Source organism: Hyla sarda, chromosome 3 (assembly GCF_029499605.1).
Source record: "Hyla sarda isolate aHylSar1 chromosome 3, aHylSar1.hap1, whole genome shotgun sequence".
NCBI lineage: Eukaryota > Metazoa > Chordata > Amphibia > Anura > Hylidae > Hyla > Hyla sarda.
The window spans coordinates 420916056-420934095 of record NC_079191.1 but is presented as its reverse complement, the minus strand read 5'-3'; the positions used below and the strand labels follow the sequence as shown (position 1 = coordinate 420934095).

At 44.7% G+C, this 18040-nt stretch overlaps 1 protein-coding gene across 2 annotated transcripts in view; it reads right to left on the bottom strand.

Moving 5' to 3' along the window:
• Positions 1-18040, bottom strand: part of SPATA17 (spermatogenesis associated 17) — a gene marked incomplete at its 5' end in the record, with an annotated part of 239616 nt that overhangs the window by 54785 nt on the left and 166791 nt on the right. For both annotated transcript variants that reach the window (XM_056568354.1, XM_056568353.1), the window contains 1 exon segment: positions 9182-9317. In XM_056568354.1, the coding sequence (XP_056424329.1) occupies positions 9182-9317 (136 nt within the window).

Sequence of the window (18040 nt, the reverse complement as noted above, 5' to 3'; positions counted from 1 at the left end):
CATTTTTGGACATCTTTCTTTCTGCGGAAAATAACAGTGTGCATACATGCACATACAGAAAACCCAGTGCCGGCAATACTCTATTACGGGCAGAATCATGCCATCCTCAACACACCATAAAATCTGTTCCCGTAGGTGAATTTACTAGAGCAAAACGTAATTGTTCCTCTCCCCATTCATTCAATGTGGAATCCACCTTGATTACTTCTAGGTTAAGGGATAGAGGTTATCCATGGTGGACCATAGATCGGGCTCGATCTATAGTCAGTGGAAAAGAAAGGAATTCTTTGCTGGTATCTAAAACGCAACGTGTGAATGCACCTGTGAGTGCATCCAAAGTTTGCTTTGTTACCACTTATAGCAACGAATATCATCAAATTCTAAAGATCATAAAAAAATATCTTCCTATTTTGGACCAGGATCCAACATTAGCTAAAATTCTTAAAAATGGATGTAATTTTTCTTCCAGGAAAGCACCCACACTGGGTGGCATGCTATCTCCTAGCATGCTACCCAGTGTGCGTCCACGAGCCGACAATTGGCTCAAAGTTAAAGGTTTTTTTCCTTGTGGCAACTCAAGATGTGTTGTTTGCAGATACGCCGATAAGTGTAAATTCACACCTGGACTTTCTGCTCAACACACCTTGCCCATAAAATCCTTTATAAACTGCCAAACTACCTTTGTGGTATATAGGATTTGTTGCAAACTTTGCAACCTATCTTATATAGGAAGCACTAAACGTCCGCTTAAAATCAGGATTCAGGAGCATATTAGAGGCATTTTAAATCCTCATCATGTCAATATATCTAGTGTTTCAAAACACTTTTGTGACAAACATAATCGTGACACATCCCATTTTTCTTTCCATGGTATAGAATTGGTTCACAAGCAGAAACGAGGTGGTGACAGGGTTAAAACCCTTCGCAACAGAGAAATCTTTTGGATATATAATTTACGCAGTTACCAGCCGCATGGTCTTAATTTTAGATCTGATATTATCCTGTACTACGATTAGTCCTACACCTCTTTTCTGCAATATTATACCAATTCCATACTTTATCTTTAATCATGTAACATGTTATCATGTTAGCATATAGAACCTTGTAATATGCAACGTAACCTATTTATATTTGTGCTTTTGTGCATGTTTTGTAACATTTTCCTGTAAAGCTTGTTTGATGTTTTTTCACAATGTTTGAGCTTTTGAGGGTTAATGAACTTTTCTTTCATTAGCCAGTCAAGCTGCACCTGTGAAACACCATATATAAAGGTAGTCAGTCTCTACCCAATTATCTGTTTGACAAAGGGTCACGTGACCCGAAACGCGTCACATCCTATCCGGAGTGCCGGTATGTGTACTATCCTGTTACCTTTGTATACCTCTTGAATAAACCTGAAGACTGTGCGCTGGCTCCTGCTTTCTTTTCTTCATACTTCTGAGGAGATTGCCGAGCGCAAGGAAAGGTGTAGCTGACTATCTTCCATCTCACTTTTGTTCTAAGGTGTTCTCCCCACCAGTCGAGCTCCCTATCCACATCATGTCTTCAGAAGAGGTCACGGAACAAGAGGCTCCAGCTCTGGCGAAATCACACTTGATGGCATTCAAGGACATTGAGGATTGTTCTGTCCGTATGAACACTGCCATAGATGTGTTCGATGCTGAAAAAGCCTCCAAGGATATTAAACTACACCTACGGATGAACACTCTGGAAAAGCTCATGGTACGTGAAACTAAATTATGGTGGGATATCACGACCTTGCAACAATACGGAGAACAACGTCTTGTTCCTAGGGGTTTGCGCCTAAAAAAACTCCCTACTATAGCTCTCAGCGAGGATTTGCACCGCAAGTGGGAAGAAGCATTAACCACTTGCTCATTGCAGCTTATCAATATCCTCATCAGCTCAGAGCAGGATTCTCTTGCCAATGTCCGGAGTGACATTAAACAAATTCAAGAGGATTTAATCCCTTTTTCTGACCTACCTGATTTAAGTGTGTTTGACCAGAAATTAAAGGACAATATAGCCAAGTTGGAAAAAGTTGTCATTGATTCCAAAAAATGGAAGTTCCAACGGGATCTTCATGACTTTCAATCCAACAAAGTTTATGCCTGGGGTTCTTGGGATAAAATTCTTCCATCCAAATCTATTTTAAAAAAACCACCCCCTCCACGGAAAACAACTAAAGGACCCAGAGTTACGTTTAGCTCTCCTGAATCGGACACATCTGATTCTTTTTCAGACACCTCGGAAATGTCGGATGCATGCGCTGACCCTTCTATCGCACGAGATGGTGCGACAAAAAGAAAAAAGTCAAAAAACGCGGTCGGAGGGCCGGCAGAAAACACCGGCCCAAGACGCTCCACAAGAGAATACAAGGTGAGAAACAAATAAGTGAATCTCAAGATGTGATCAATTTGTCATCATTCATTCTCAGTGAATTGCAAATTTCAGTTCTGTCTAAAGGACTTGGTTTTTCTCCATCTCACCACTTTGATGTCTTCAATACCATCCTTGATGTGAACAAATTTATAAGAACTCTAACAGTTAAAAAGTTTTTTGAAGATAATAAGGACTTAAATGATGATTTATCTGTTCCTTCACCATCATCTAATCCAATTTTTTCTGTTGGTGTTCCTTGTATTACTTTATCTGATCAGACGTCTGTTTGTAATCTGAAAATACTTGAAAATGAATCCTCTGCAATGCAATCCATTTGTGAGTCTCAAAATTTCTTTGTTGGCAATCCCACTTTCTATCCCTTACAGTCCAGATCTTCCCCCATGGACAGCTTCCAGGACTTGGTCATTCAGGATCTCATGTGTTTGGCACATGACTCTGGGAACCGGGCCGCTGGTAACCTGTCCAGGGGGGAAAAAATGGCTATCTGTCAGTTACGTGACAATCGGGAGTTGGTAGTTCGGTCGGCCGATAAAGGGGGTTCTGTGATATGCATGAATAGATCACTTTATTGCCAGTTGAATCAAACCCTCTTAGATGACACCAGTACTTATTGTCGGTTGAAATCTGATCCTACAGTGATGTTCACTGAGAATCTGACTCAACTTCTCAATACAGGATTACAAATGGGGGTTATCACTCAAAAGCAATATGATTACATGTTAGTATCTAATCCTATTACCCCGATTTTCCACTCACTCCCAAAGGTTCACAAGGGCCGATTCCCGCCACCCATGAGACCCATCGTGGCGGGCATCGGCTCTTTAAATGAACACTTGTGTGAATGGGTGGATTCTATTCTTCAGCCCCTTGTACCGTTATGCCCCAGTTACATTAAGGATAGCCAACATTTACTGTCCATTGTGAGCCAAATAAAATGGAATAATTCCTATTCTTGGCTCACAATGGATATTGAATCTTTATATTCATCATTACCACATGCCTTGTCAGTACAAGCAGTTTCGGATGTCATGGATTTGTTTTCCATTTACAGCTCCGAATTAAAGTCATTCACATTGGAGGCACTGCATTACATTTTATCACATAACTTTTTTATATTTGAAGACCAATTTTTTCTACAAAAAACAGGAGCTTCAATGGGGGCTAAGTCCTCCCCATCTGCAGCTAACCTTTATGTTTTTTGGTGGGAACTCCAGTATATTTTTTGCGAGGATAATCCCTTTTTTTCAGACATTGTGTGGTACGGTCGCTTTGTGGATGACGTGATCATCATATGGTCGTCCACACAAGACCGTGCACACAAGTTCATTGATTATGTCAATAACAATTTTCACAACTTGTTTTTTACTTTTTCCTGGCATGAAACAAAGGTTCCATTTTTGGACATCTTTCTTTCTGCGGAAAATAACAGTGTGCATACATGCACATACAGAAAACCCAGTGCCGGCAATACTCTATTACAGGCAGAATCATGCCATCCTCAACACACCATAAAATCTGTTCCCGTAGGTGAATTTACTAGAGCAAAACGTAATTGTTCCTCTCCCCATTCATTCAATGTGGAATCCACCTTGATTACTTCTAGGTTAAGGGATAGAGGTTATCCATGGTGGACCATAGATCGGGCTCGATCTATAGTCAGTGGAAAAGAAAGGAATTCTTTGCTGGTATCTAAAACGCAACGTGTGAATGCACCTGTGAGTGCATCCAAAGTTTGCTTTGTTACCACTTATAGCAACGAATATCATCAAATTCTAAAGATCATAAAAAAATATCTTCCTATTTTGGACCAGGATCCAACATTAGCTAAAATTCTTAAAAATGGATGTAATTTTTCTTCCAGGAAAGCACCCACACTGGGTGGCATGCTATCTCCTAGCATGCTACCCAGTGTGCGTCCACGAGCCGACAATTGGCTCAAAGTTAAAGGTTTTTTTCCTTGTGGCAACTCAAGATGTGTTGTTTGCAGATACGCCGATAAGTGTAAATTCACACCTGGACTTTCTGCTCAACACACCTTGCCCATAAAATCCTTTATAAACTGCCAAACTACCTTTGTGGTATATAGGATTTGTTGCAAACTTTGCAACCTATCTTATATAGGAAGCACTAAACGTCCGCTTAAAATCAGGATTCAGGAGCATATTAGAGGCATTTTAAATCCTCATCATGTCAATATATCTAGTGTTTCAAAACACTTTTGTGACAAACATAATCGTGACACATCCCATTTTTCTTTCCATGGTATAGAATTGGTTCACAAGCAGAAACGAGGTGGTGACAGGGTTAAAACCCTTCACAACAGAGAAATCTTTTGGATATATAATTTACGCAGTTACCAGCCGCATGGTCTTAATTTTAGATCTGATATTATCCTGTACTACGATTAGTCCTACACCTCTTTTCTGCAATATTATACCAATTCCATACTTTATCTTTAATCATGTAACATGTTATCATGTTAGCATATAGAACCTTGTAATATGCAACGTAACCTATTTATATTTGTGCTTTTGTGCATGTTTTGTAACATTTTCCTGTAAAGCTTGTTTGATGTTTTTTCACAATGTTTGAGCTTTTGAGGGTTAATGAACTTTTCTTTCATTAGCCAGTCAAGCTGCACCTGTGAAACACCATATATAAAGGTAGTCAGTCTCTACCCAATTATCTGTTTGACAAAGGGTCACGTGACCCGAAACGCGTCACATCCTATCCGGAGTGCCGGTATGTGTACTATCCTGTTACCTTTGTATACCTCTTGAATAAACCTGAAGACTGTGCGCTGGCTCCTGCTTTCTTTTCTTCATATTTCTGAGGAGATTGCCGAGCGCAAGGAAAGGTGTAGCTGACTATCTTCCATCTCACATTTACAAAGATACTCAAGTTTTAACTCCTTAAAATAAATCTGTCACATTAAAAGCAGTGCAATCTGCAAGCTTCATGTTAGCAAGCGGGAGGAGCTGAGCAGATCGATATAGAGTTTTGTGGGAAAAGTTTTAGGAATACTTGTCATTTATTCATGTTAAAAAGGTACTCCGGCCCTAATACATCTCATCACCTATCCAAAGGATAGGGGATAAGATGTACAGTCATGGCCGTAAATGTTGGCACCCCTGAAATTTTTCAAGAAAATGAAGTATTTCTCACAGAAAAGGATTGCAGTAACAGATTGCAGCTTTGCTATACACATGTTTATTCCCTTTGTGTGTATTGGAACTAAACCAAAAAAGGAAAGAAAAAGCAAATTGGACATAATGTCACCAAACTCCAAAAATGGTCTGGACAAAATTATTGGCACCCTTTCAAAATTGTGGAAAAATAAGATTGTTTCAAGCATGTGATGCTCCTTTAAACTCACCTGGGGCAAGTAACAGGTGTGGGCAATATAAAAATCACACCTTAAAGCAGATAAAAAGGAGAGAAGTTCACTTAGTATTTGCATTGTGTGTCTGTGTGTGCCACACTAAGCATGGACAACAGAAAGAGGAGAAGAGAACTCTCTGAGGACTTGAGAACCAAAACTGTGGAAAAATATCAACAATCGCAAGGTTACAAGTCTATCTCAAGAGATCTAGATTTGCCTTTGTCCACAGTGCACAACATTATCAAGAAGTTTGCAACCCATGGCACTGTAGCTAATCTCCCTGGGCGTGGATGGAAGAGAAAAATTTATGAAAGGCTTCAACGCAGGATAGTCCGAATGGTGGATAAGCAGCCCCAAACAAGTTCCAAAGATATTCAAGGTGTCCTGCAGGCTCAGGAAGCATCAGTGTCACCGCGAACTAGCCGTCAACATTTAAATAAAATGAAACCCTATGGATGGAGACCCAGGAGGACCCCACTGCTGACACAGAGACATAAAAAAGCAAGACTACATTTTGCCAAAATGAACTTGAGTAAGCCAGAATCCTTCAGGGAAAAGTCTTCCAGCAGGTGGGTGCACAATGACAGATTGTGGGGGTCCTCAGCGGTGGGACCCCCACGATCATACATCTTATCCCCTATCCTTTGGACAGGGGATAAGATGTATTAGGGCCGGAGTACCCCTTTAATCTCTGCTGGGCTAATAGTCTTTTGGGCAGTGATAATCAGTGATTGACAGCTACCTGTACACACGCAAAGACTTTTTTTTTGTCTGATTGGGTCATTTTGACTCTTTAAAAAAATCATCGTCTGTTGGCAGCATGTAATAGGATATGTGTTGCCACAATGCAGCATCCGTTTTCGGGTCCTCCGTGTCCAATGCTCAAGCCATGTAAAGGATCTGTAAACGAGTGCCAATCTATGTAATAGGGCCCAAAGATTTCGCAGCCCAAGAATTAGACAGCTTTATTGCATGTGCCAGAATCTGTTCAATGTTCTGGTTGAATTCACTACATAGAAATTGCTGTCCCAGGATAACACAGTGTCCGTGCAGTCCGGGCACTGACTTACAACCCTATCAGTCTGAGGGTATGTTCACACGGTAGTAAAATGTGCTGACATTGACATTTCACACATTTGAAATTTCCGGTGGGTGCTAGGACTGCTTGGAAATGTGCCGTCTCATAGATGGCAATGCAGTTCTGAGCGAAATCCGCAGAAAAAAAACATATGTCTATTTTTTGTGCAGATTCCGGAATCGGAAATTCCACCGTGTGCACAGTGCACCAAAATCCCATTGAAATGGGATTCTGCTGCAGCGGAATGTCTGTGCAGAATATTCCTGCAGAATTCCACACAAACATTCCGCCGTGTGAACATACCCTGACTCAGGTTAGGAATTGCAAAGGGAATAGTGCAAAACTGTAAAGCAAATCACCTCTTTCTATGTTGATAATACACGGATCAATTTCCAATAATGACTTTCAGTGCAGAGTTAAGGTGATGAAACGGGGAGTTGCTGTGTTGCTGCACTCTGGAGCGGAGCGGTCCCGCTCCCTGCGCTCCGCACCTGCACATCAATTATCATAATCATCATCACGGTCGTTAAGCCGAATGTTCATTATTATCAGGACGCCAGTGACAGCAGATTCAATCATCGGGTGCAATGGGCAAGCAGGCGCCAGGCCCACTCAAGATCCGCACACAACGCTGTGCCACATTAAATCTATGATGTGTTCCACATCCCACTCTATTCCAGGAGCTGCAGACGGTAAAGGTCAGTTTTATGTTCTGTGCAATATGCTTAGGTTCTCTAAATGAATTCTGTGGAGCCCTAGATATTTGTCTGCATTGTGTATCATAAAAGCCTTGTGTACAGCCTAAAAACTCATGCATATCATTAGGCGGCATTGTCCTCTCTGCAACCATCGTATAAGGAGCGAAGATGAAACGCTAAACTGCTGTAATATTCATCAAGATACATATATAGTGGTTTATAGAAAAAAGTTTATAAAATATAGAACAATACTATATATTATAGCCAAGATATATGGATCCAGTAGATATGGATGGTTGGATGGATAGAAGATAGATGATACATAGATAGATAGATAGATAGATAGATAGATAGATAGATAGATAGCTCTGTTCTTTTCTTGTAAAGTATAAAAGGAGTCTCAGCACTCACCAGAAGTTCAAGTACAAGTAGTAATTTATTGCAAATCCTTCTGAAACAGGACGCGTTTCGGCCTTTAGCCTTTCTCTGCTGTCTAACTGAATTGCTCGCAGGGTCAGTGACGCCTGCAAGAGATTCAGTTAGACAGCAGAGGAAGGCTAAGGGCCGAAACGTGTCCTGTTTCAGAAGGATTTGCAATAAATTACTACTTGTGCTTGAACTTCTGGTGAGTGCTGGGACTCCTTTTCTACTATATACCTATTTATCCGCGTGCACCACCTACAGCGGAGGTGCCGACCTACCACCTTCACTTTTCTTGTAAAGGGCCAATGCACATTGAATGTCCCTGACCTTAGTCATTGACAAAGTGCCCCAAATTTTTTAGCAGCCCGTCCCCTATCATTTTGTACCGGAACAATAATGGCCACTTGGTTCCAACTTTCTCCCTGCTTCTTCTGCCCTCGTCTTCCCGTCTTCTGCCCGTTTCAATCCATGCACTGACACTACAATATCTGCCCACTGCCTAGGTACTGCAACCTTTAGCTACGTGACCGCCATGGCTAATAGAGACTACTTCTTTGGGTAATGAACTGATATTTCCCTATGAAAATGTCGACACCTCCTTCTGGCGGGGGGGGGGGGGGGGGGGCCAGTAGGGTTAAAGGGAACCTGTCAGGTCCCTGGGGCCTCACAAACCATTCTGGGGCCTGACAAGTCCCTTTATTCACCCCGGCAAAGTTTATTCACCCCAGCTTTGCTGTGAGTGCAGGTAAATGCTGGTTTTACAGTCATAGCTTTGGCTTACATATTTCATGTTTAATAAAATTCTCCTCTCTACAGGATCAAAAAAGCCCAGTAGAACACAACGCTGTTTTTCTGACCTGTCAGGTCCCAGGGCTGATTTGTAAGGCCACAGGGACCTAACAGGTTCCTTTTAATGGTGAATAATGCAGAATTTCTTAGATTCCACTGGCAGGTTTAGCCCTCAGTCAAATCCATTAGTGACCCAGTGGGTCCATATGTCGTGATGACCCTGTTAGACTTTGACGCTATAATCCTGTCACAGAGTCACCCAGGCTTTGCATGATCCCTGCTTTTTTTCTGTAATTCCTCATAGCATCCAAAAGGGGCATTTCAGATCAATAATTGGAGATGTCCCTTAACTTGTTGCCTTGGAGAATCCTTAATCTTACACCCAAGTTGACTCAAGTAATATATTACCTTGCGTGAAACCCATTTGACTTGATCTTCATCACGAAAAATTTGACTGCTTTGAAGAATCTGCTTGTATTCTGTTGAAGTATGAAGTAAAGGTTCATGGGGTTTTTTCTTATGGAATGAAGAGAATGGAGTAAACCTGAAAGTAAAAAAAAAAATTGATGTTAAAAATTTTATAATCTGCCTCATTTTTCTATCCTTCTATGTCAGAAGCTGACCAATTTAAAGCAGTACTGCAGTGAAGGACAATTTATCCCCTATCGAAACAATTGGGGATAAGTGTATGATCATGGTGGGTCCAACCATTGGGACCCCCAGTGATCTCTCAACAGCACTCCAGCTTTCCTTGTGCGCATAGTGTGGGTCAGTATAAGCCCTGCATTCATCTATATGGGAGAGCTGGAGATACACGTGTACAGCACTTGGTATCTCTGGCTCTTCCATAGCTATCAATTGAGGACACATGCCAACCCCCGCTCCGTGGGTGAGGAAAGTCAGAGTGCCATGCAGGAGACCACAGAAGGTCCCAGTGGTCGTACCCCACACGATCAGCTACTTCTCCACTGTCCTTCACTGCAGCACTCCTTTAATTTATTTTGATGGAAATCTCCACGATATCAAAGCAGTCACTAAAAGTGGCCAGTAATGGGCATTTTCTTAGTGTTAAGAGAAAAACAGGAATCACAGATCAGTGGGAACCATACAGATGTCAGCGATTGGGGATCGGGCAGGTGAGTATAACTTATTTTGTATTTCTATGCCAACCTGTGCCCATTAAAACATTTGTGTAGCACAGGACCACCCCTTTAATACTAAGTAGAGAGGGAAGGTGTACTTGTGTTAAGTCATCTACAGAATCTTGTCAGAGCAGATACAGTCTGTATTACTGTATACGTCACCTCCCAATAAATGTTGTGTAGATATAAAGGTGGTCATAGGCCAAAGGTGTTATTCTTTTCACCCCGATTCACTAAATGCACACGGGGCTTGTCCGAGCATGCATGCAATTTCAATGGGGAAAGGGTAGTATCTCTAGGGAGAACCAAATAATTGGGCCTTGAAATTTGACATGGCTTTTCCCTTTTACAAGATAAATCGTTAGGGAAGAGTCTGAAGGCCTCCCCCCCCCCCTCCCCATACACATTTGACAGTTTGGCAGTCTGGTGGATATCAGATTGGACTCTTCCTTAAGGTGTATGGGGGGGGGTTAAGCTTTTCATAACTTGTCACCAGATAGACCTGAGCAACATGACTTTATCTCTGTGCCTCATTTCTGCCTGTTGCTTGGCTGCTATTGCATGCAAGTAGTATATTATTATTTATTTATATAGAGCCAACATATTCTGCAGCACTGTACACAGCTCATCGTACAGCGATTATCTCTATAATTCAAATGCAAAAGTATAAAACAGTTTAAGCACAAGGCAAAGGAAAGAAGATTATATCCAACAAACAATGTCTTCATACGATTCAGCTCACTACTTTACATGGTCCAAACGTGAAGAATAGACAACTTCAATTATGTTTATTACAAAATTGTCAAAGTTCAGTCCAATTCCTTATTTTTTAATTTTTTCTGCTTTTTTGGTTGGAGTTGGCTTCTAGGTTAATACAATGAAACTTCTTTGAGACATCCACCCGCAGGGGGTTAGTCTTCTCAAAGAACATTACCAGTATGTATATTAAATAGTGAAACAGAAAATCTGTTGTAGGAAATCTGGTCTGGTTAGGGAAGAGGTATAGTCTTTCTAAAACGGACATGTCAGAAGACATAACCAGTCATAACCAGTTTCAAAAAGCTCAATAGGCCCGAAACAGTACTATGAAGAAAAAAAGGCAGAGCCTCCCATGGGACGGTACGTCTGATAAAGTGTGAATTTGCAAGGTGGTGAGATATTTAATCACCTCTCCGAGTTGTGTTGGCAGACACAACCACTTTGCAGAGCCTTGTGTAGGATTTGCGGTGCAGACACCCAGGGATCAGGTCCTGGATGATCCAGCTGATTGTGGTAGATAGATGTGGGGATAGCAGTGCTATCTGAAAAATGCCGGGATGAAGAGGCGCAATCCGCTTGAACGTATGACAATACAAGTGTGGTATTGTACAAAGTTTTCTTTATTGAGCCAGTATCAGACGCGTTTCGGGACCACACATCCCTCTCTCAAAGAAAAAATGGCTTTAACAGACTTCGCTAACATGTTCATTATTTAACATGAAGGCGCGTTGGTAAAACCTGATTGACAGGTTGCCTGGTGTGAATGGCGCTTCACAGGAAGAGCATACTAATGACGTGTTTCACATTAAAAAAAACTTTAAAAGAGTCAGTGTTACGCCGAGCGCTCCGGGTCCCCGCTCCTCCCCGGAGCGCTCGCTACACTTCCCTCACTGCAGCGCCCCGGTCGGTTCCACGGACCCGGGGCGCTGCGTTACCACCTCCGGCCGGGATGCGATTCGCGATGCGGGTAGCGCCCGCTCGCGATGCGCACCCCGGCTCCCGTACCTTACTCGCTCCCCGTCAGTTCTGTCCCGGCGCGCGCGGCCCCGCTCCCTAGGGCGCGCGCGCGCCGGGTCTTTGCGATTTAAAGGGCCACTGCACCGCTGATTGGTGCAGTGGTTCCAATTAGTGTTTACACCTGTGCACTTCCCTATATCACCTCACTTCCCCTTCACTCCCTCGCCGGATCTTGTTGCCCTAGTGCCAGTGAAAGCGTTCCTTGTGTGTTCCTTGCCTGTGATTCCAGACCTTCTGCCGTTGCCCCTGACTACGATCCTTGCTGCCTGCCCCGACCTTCTGCTACGTCCGACCTTGCTTCTGTCTACTCCCTTGTACCGCGCCTATCTTCAGCAGCCAGAGAGGTTGAGCCGTTGCTAGGGGATACGACCTGGTCACTACCGCCGCAGCAAGACCATCCCGCTTTGCGGCGGGCTCTGGTGAAAACCAGTAGTGACTTAGAACCGATCCTCTAGCACGGTCCACGCCAATCCCTCTCTGGCACAGAGGATCCACTACCTGCCAGCCGGCATCGTGACAGTAGATCCGGCCATGGATCCCGCTGAAGTTCCTCTGCCAGTTGTCGCTGACCTCACCACGGTGGTCGCCCAGCAGTCACAACAGATTGCGCAACAAGGCCAACAGCTGTCTCAACTGACTGTTATGCTACAACAGTTACTACCACAGCTCCAGCAATCATCTCCTCCGCCAGCTCCTGTACCTCCTCCGCAGCGAGTGGCCGCTTCTGGAATACGACTATCCTTGCCGGATAAATTTGATGGGGACTCTAAGTTTTGCCGTGGCTTTCTTTCCCAATGTTCATTACACTTGGAGATGATGTCGGACCAGTTCCCCACTGAAAGGTCTAAGGTGGCTTTCGTAGTCAGCCTGCTGTCTGGAAAAGCCCTGGCTTGGGCCACACCGCTCTGGGACCGCAATGACCCCGTCACTGCCTCTGTACACTCCTTCTTCTCGGAAATTCGAAGTGTCTTTGAGGAACCTGCCCGAGCCTCTTCTGCTGAGACTGCCCTGTTGAACCTGGTCCAGGGTAATTCTTCCGTTGGCGAGTATGCCGTACAGTTCCGTACCCTTGCTTCAGAATTATCCTGGAATAATGAGGCACTCTGCGCGACCTTTAAAAAAGGCCTATCCAGCAACATTAAAGATGTTCTGGCCGCACGAGAAATCCCTGCTAACCTACATGAACTCATCCATCTTGCCACTCGCATTGACATGCGTTTTTCCGAACGGCGTCAGGAGCTCCGCCAGGATATGGACTCTGTTCGCACGAGGCGTTTCTTCTCCCCGGCTCCTCTCTCCTCTGGTCCCCTGCAATCTGTTCCTGTGCCTCCCGCCGTGGAGGCTATGCAGGTCGACCGGTCTCGCCTGACACCCCAAGAGAGGACACGACGCCGCATGGAGAATCTCTGCCTGTACTGTGCTAGTACCGAACACTTCCTGAAGGATTGTCCTATCCGTCCTCCCCGCCTGGAAAGACGTCCGCTGACTCCGCACAAAGGTGAGACAGTCCTTGATGTCTACTCTGCTTCTCCACGTCTTACTGTGCCTGTGCGGATGTCTGCCTCTGCCTTCTCCTTCTCTGCTGTGGCCTTCTTGGACTCTGGATCTGCAGGAAATTTCATCTTAGCCTCTCTCGTCAACAGGTTCAACATCCCGGTGACCAGTCTCGCCAGACCCCTCTACATCAATTGTGTAAACAATGAAAGATTGGACTGTACTATACGTTTCCGCACGGAGCCCCTTCTAATGTGCATCGGATCTCATCACGAGAGGATTGAACTGTTGGTCCTCCCCAATTGCACTTCTGAAATCCTTCTTGGACTTCCCTGGCTTCAACTCCATTCCCCAATCCTGGATTGGTCCACTGGGGAGATCAAGAGTTGGGGGCCCTCTTGTTCCAAGGACTGCTTAAAACCGGTTCCCAGTAAACCTTGCCGTGTCCCTGTGCTTCCTCATGTAACCGGTCTCCCTAAGGCCTATATGGACTTTGCGGACGTTTTTTGCAAAAAACAAGCTGAGACTCTACCTCCTCACAGGCCTTATGATTGTCCCATTGACCTCCTCCCGGGCACTACTCCACCCCGGGGCAGAATCTATCCTCTGTCCGTCCCAGAGACTCTTGCCATGTCTGAATACGTCCAAGAAAATTTAAAAAAGGGCTTTATCCGTAAATCCTCCTCTCCTGCCGGAGCCGGATTTTTCTTTGTGTCCAAAAAAGATGGCTCTCTACGTCCTTGCATTGACTACCGCGGTCTTAATAAAATCACGGTTAAGAACCGCTACCCCCTACCCCTCATCTCTGAACTCTTTGATCGTCTCCAAGGTGCCCATATTTTTACCAAACTGGACTTAAGAGGTGCTTATAATCTCATCCGCATCAGAGAGGGGGATGAATGGAAAACGGCATTTAACACCAGAGATGGACACTTTGAGTATCTGGTCATGCCCTTTGGTCTATGCAACGCCCCTGCCGTCTTCCAAGACTTTGTTAATGAAATTTTTCGTGATCTACTATACTCCTGTGTTGTTGTATATCTGGACGATATCCTGATTTTTTCTGCCAATCTTGAAGAACACCGCCAGCATGTCCGTATGGTTCTTCAGAGACTTCGTGATAATCAACTCTATGCCAAAATAGAGAAATGTCTGTTTGAATGCCAATCTCTTCCTTTTCTAGGATACTTGGTCTCTGGCCAGGGACTACAAATGGACCCAGATAAACTCTCTGCCGTCTTAGATTGGCCACGCCCCTCCGGACTCCGTGCCATCCAACGTTTTTTGGGGTTCGCCAATTATTACAGGCAATTTATTCCACATTTTTCTACCATTGTGGCTCCTATTGTGGCTTTAACAAAAAAAAATGCCGATCCCAAGTCTTGGCCTCCTCAAGCGGAAGACGCCTTTAAACGACTCAAGTCTGCCTTTTCTTCGGCTCCCGTGCTCTCCAGACCTGACCCATCTAAACCCTTCCTATTGGAGGTTGATGCCTCCTCAGTGGGAGCTGGAGCTGTCCTTCTACAAAAAAACTCTTCCGGGCATGCTGTTACTTGTGGTTTTTTTTCCAGGACCTTCTCTCCGGCGGAGAGGAACTACTCCATCGGGGATCGAGAGCTTCTAGCCATTAAATTAGCACTTGAGGAATGGAGGCATCTGCTGGAGGGATCAAGATTTCCAGTTATTATTTACACCGATCACAAGAACCTCTCCTACCTCCAGTCTGCCCAACGGCTGAATCCTCGTCAGGCCAGGTGGTCTCTGTTCTTTGCCCGATTTAATTTTGAAATTCACTTTCGGCCTGCTGATAAAAACATTAGGGCCGATGCTCTCTCTCGTTCCTCAGATGCCTCAGAAATTGAACTCTCTCCTCAACACATCATTCCTCCTGACTGCCTGATTTCCACTTCTCCAGCCTCCATCAGGCAAACTCCTCCAGGAAAGACCTTTGTTTCTCCACGCCAACGCCTTGGGATCCTCAAATGGGGTCACTCCTCCCATCTCGCAGGTCATGCGGGCATCAAGAAATCTGTGCAACTCATCTCTCGCTTCTATTGGTGGCCGACTCTAGAGACTGATGTGGTGGACTTTGTGCGAGCCTGCACTATCTGTGCCCGGGATAAGACTCCTCGCCAGAAGCCCGCTGGTTTTCTTCATCCTCTACCTGTCCCCGAACAACCTTGGTCTCTGATTGGTATGGATTTTATTACTGACTTACCCCCATCCCATGGCAACACTGTTATTTGGGTGGTCGTTGATCGATTCTCCAAAATGGCACATTTCATCCCTCTTCCTGGTCTTCCTTCAGCGCCTCAGTTGGCTAAACAATTTTTTGTACACATTTTTCGTCTTCACGGGTTGCCTACACAGATCGTCTCGGATAGAGGCGTCCAATTTGTGTCTAAATTCTGGAGGGCTCTCTGTAAACAACTCAAGATTAAATTAAATTTTTCTTCTGCATACCATCCTCAATCCAATGGACAAGTAGAGAGAATTAACCAGATCTTGGGTGACTATTTACGACATTTTGTTTCCTCCCGCCAGGATGACTGGGCAGATCTTCTACCTTGGGCCGAATTCTCGTATAATTTCAGAATCTCTGAATCTTCCTCCAAATCTCCGTTTTTCGTGGTGTACGGCCGTCACCCTCTTCCCCCCCTCCCTACCCCCTTGCCCTCTGGTCTGCCCGCTGTGGATGAAATTTCTCGTGATCTTTCCACCATATGGAAAGAGACCCAAAATTCTCTCTTACAGGCTTCTTCTCGCATGAAGAGATTCGCAGATAAGAAAAGAAGAGCTCCTCCCATTTTTTCCCCTGGAGACAAGGTATGGCTCTCCGCTAAATATGTCCGTTTCCGTGTCCCGAGCTATAAGTTGGGACCACGCTATCTTGGTCCTTTTAAAGTTTTGTGTCAAATTAATCCTGTCTCTTACAAACTTCTTCTTCCTCCTTCTCTTCGTATCCCTAATGCCTTTCACGTCTCTCTTCTTAAACCTCTCATCCTCAACCGTTTTTCTCCTAAATCTGTTCCTCCCACTCCTGTTTCCGGCTCCTCGGACATCTTCTCTGTTAAAGAGATTTTGGCCTCTAAAAAGGTCAGGGGAAGAACTTTTTTTTTAGTGGATTGGGAGGGTTGTGGTCCAGAAGAGAGGTCCTGGGAACCTGAGGACAATATCCTGGACAAAAGTCTGATCCTCAGGTTCTCAGGCCCCAAGAAGAGGGGGAGACCCAAGGGGGGGGGTACTGTTACGCCGAGCGCTCCGGGTCCCCGCTCCTCCCCGGAGCGCTCGCTACACTTCCCTCACTGCAGCGCCCCGGTCGGTTCCACGGACCCGGGGCGCTGCGTTACCACCTCCGGCCGGGATGCGATTCGCGATGCGGGTAGCGCCCGCTCGCGATGCGCACCCCGGCTCCCGTACCTTACTCGCTCCCCGTCAGTTCTGTCCCGGCGCGCGCGGCCCCGCTCCCTAGGGCGCGCGCGCGCCGGGTCTTTGCGATTTAAAGGGCCACTGCACCGCTGATTGGTGCAGTGGTTCCAATTAGTGTTTACACCTGTGCACTTCCCTATATCACCTCACTTCCCCTTCACTCCCTCGCCGGATCTTGTTGCCCTAGTGCCAGTGAAAGCGTTCCTTGTGTGTTCCTTGCCTGTGATTCCAGACCTTCTGCCGTTGCCCCTGACTACGATCCTTGCTGCCTGCCCCGACCTTCTGCTACGTCCGACCTTGCTTCTGTCTACTCCCTTGTACCGCGCCTATCTTCAGCAGCCAGAGAGGTTGAGCCGTTGCTAGGGGATACGACCTGGTCACTACCGCCGCAGCAAGACCATCCCGCTTTGCGGCGGGCTCTGGTGAAAACCAGTAGTGACTTAGAACCGATCCTCTAGCACGGTCCACGCCAATCCCTCTCTGGCACAGAGGATCCACTACCTGCCAGCCGGCATCGTGACAGTCAGAAGTTGTAAAAACAATAAAATTTAAAATCAATGCATTTGATGTGGTTTCTGATTTTATTTATAACCTTATTGTATATTGTTGGTGTAAATATGTATGTTCAGCATGATTTGTCTGAGAGCTGTGAATTGTCCAATTCAGTGTTATCCTTGTTTTTCGTTTTCACTGTTTTATGTTTCTGTGGGAAAGTGGTTAGGACAAACCATCTTGTCTGTCTATTTCGGTTATGTTATTTAGCAGGTATACATTAGTCTCCTAGGTCTCTTCCTGCTCCGGGATCCCGACTGTGGATGTTCACTAGTGCCGCAAGTGTATTGGCGCATGCACAGTGGAGCTCCATCGTCCGGGACCATGATCATGCCATGCCATACCACTTTCCCACAGAAACATAAAACAGTGAAAATGAAAAACATGGATAACACTGAATTGGACAATTCAAAGCTCTCAGACAAATCATTCTGAACATACATATTTACACCAATATACATTAAGGTTATAAATAAAATAAGAAACCAAATCAAATGCATTGATTTTATTGTTTTTACAACTTCTGACTCATTAAAAAAAAAAAAAAAAATTGTGAAACACATCATTAGTATGCGCTTCCTGTAAAGCGCCATTCACACCAGGCAACCTGTCAATGGTGTTTTACCAACGTGCCTTTTTTATGTTAAATAGTGAACATGTTAGCAATGTCTTTTAAAGCCATTTTTTCATTGAGAAAGGGAAGTGTGGTCCAGAAACGCGTCTGATACTGGCTCAATAAAGAAATCTTTGTACAATACAATACCACACTTGTATTGTCATAGATTCAAGCGGATTCCACCTCTTCATCCCGGCATTTTTCAGATAGCATTTCAAAGATTTCCGATGAAGAAAAGTTTTTCTTTATGTAAGTGCT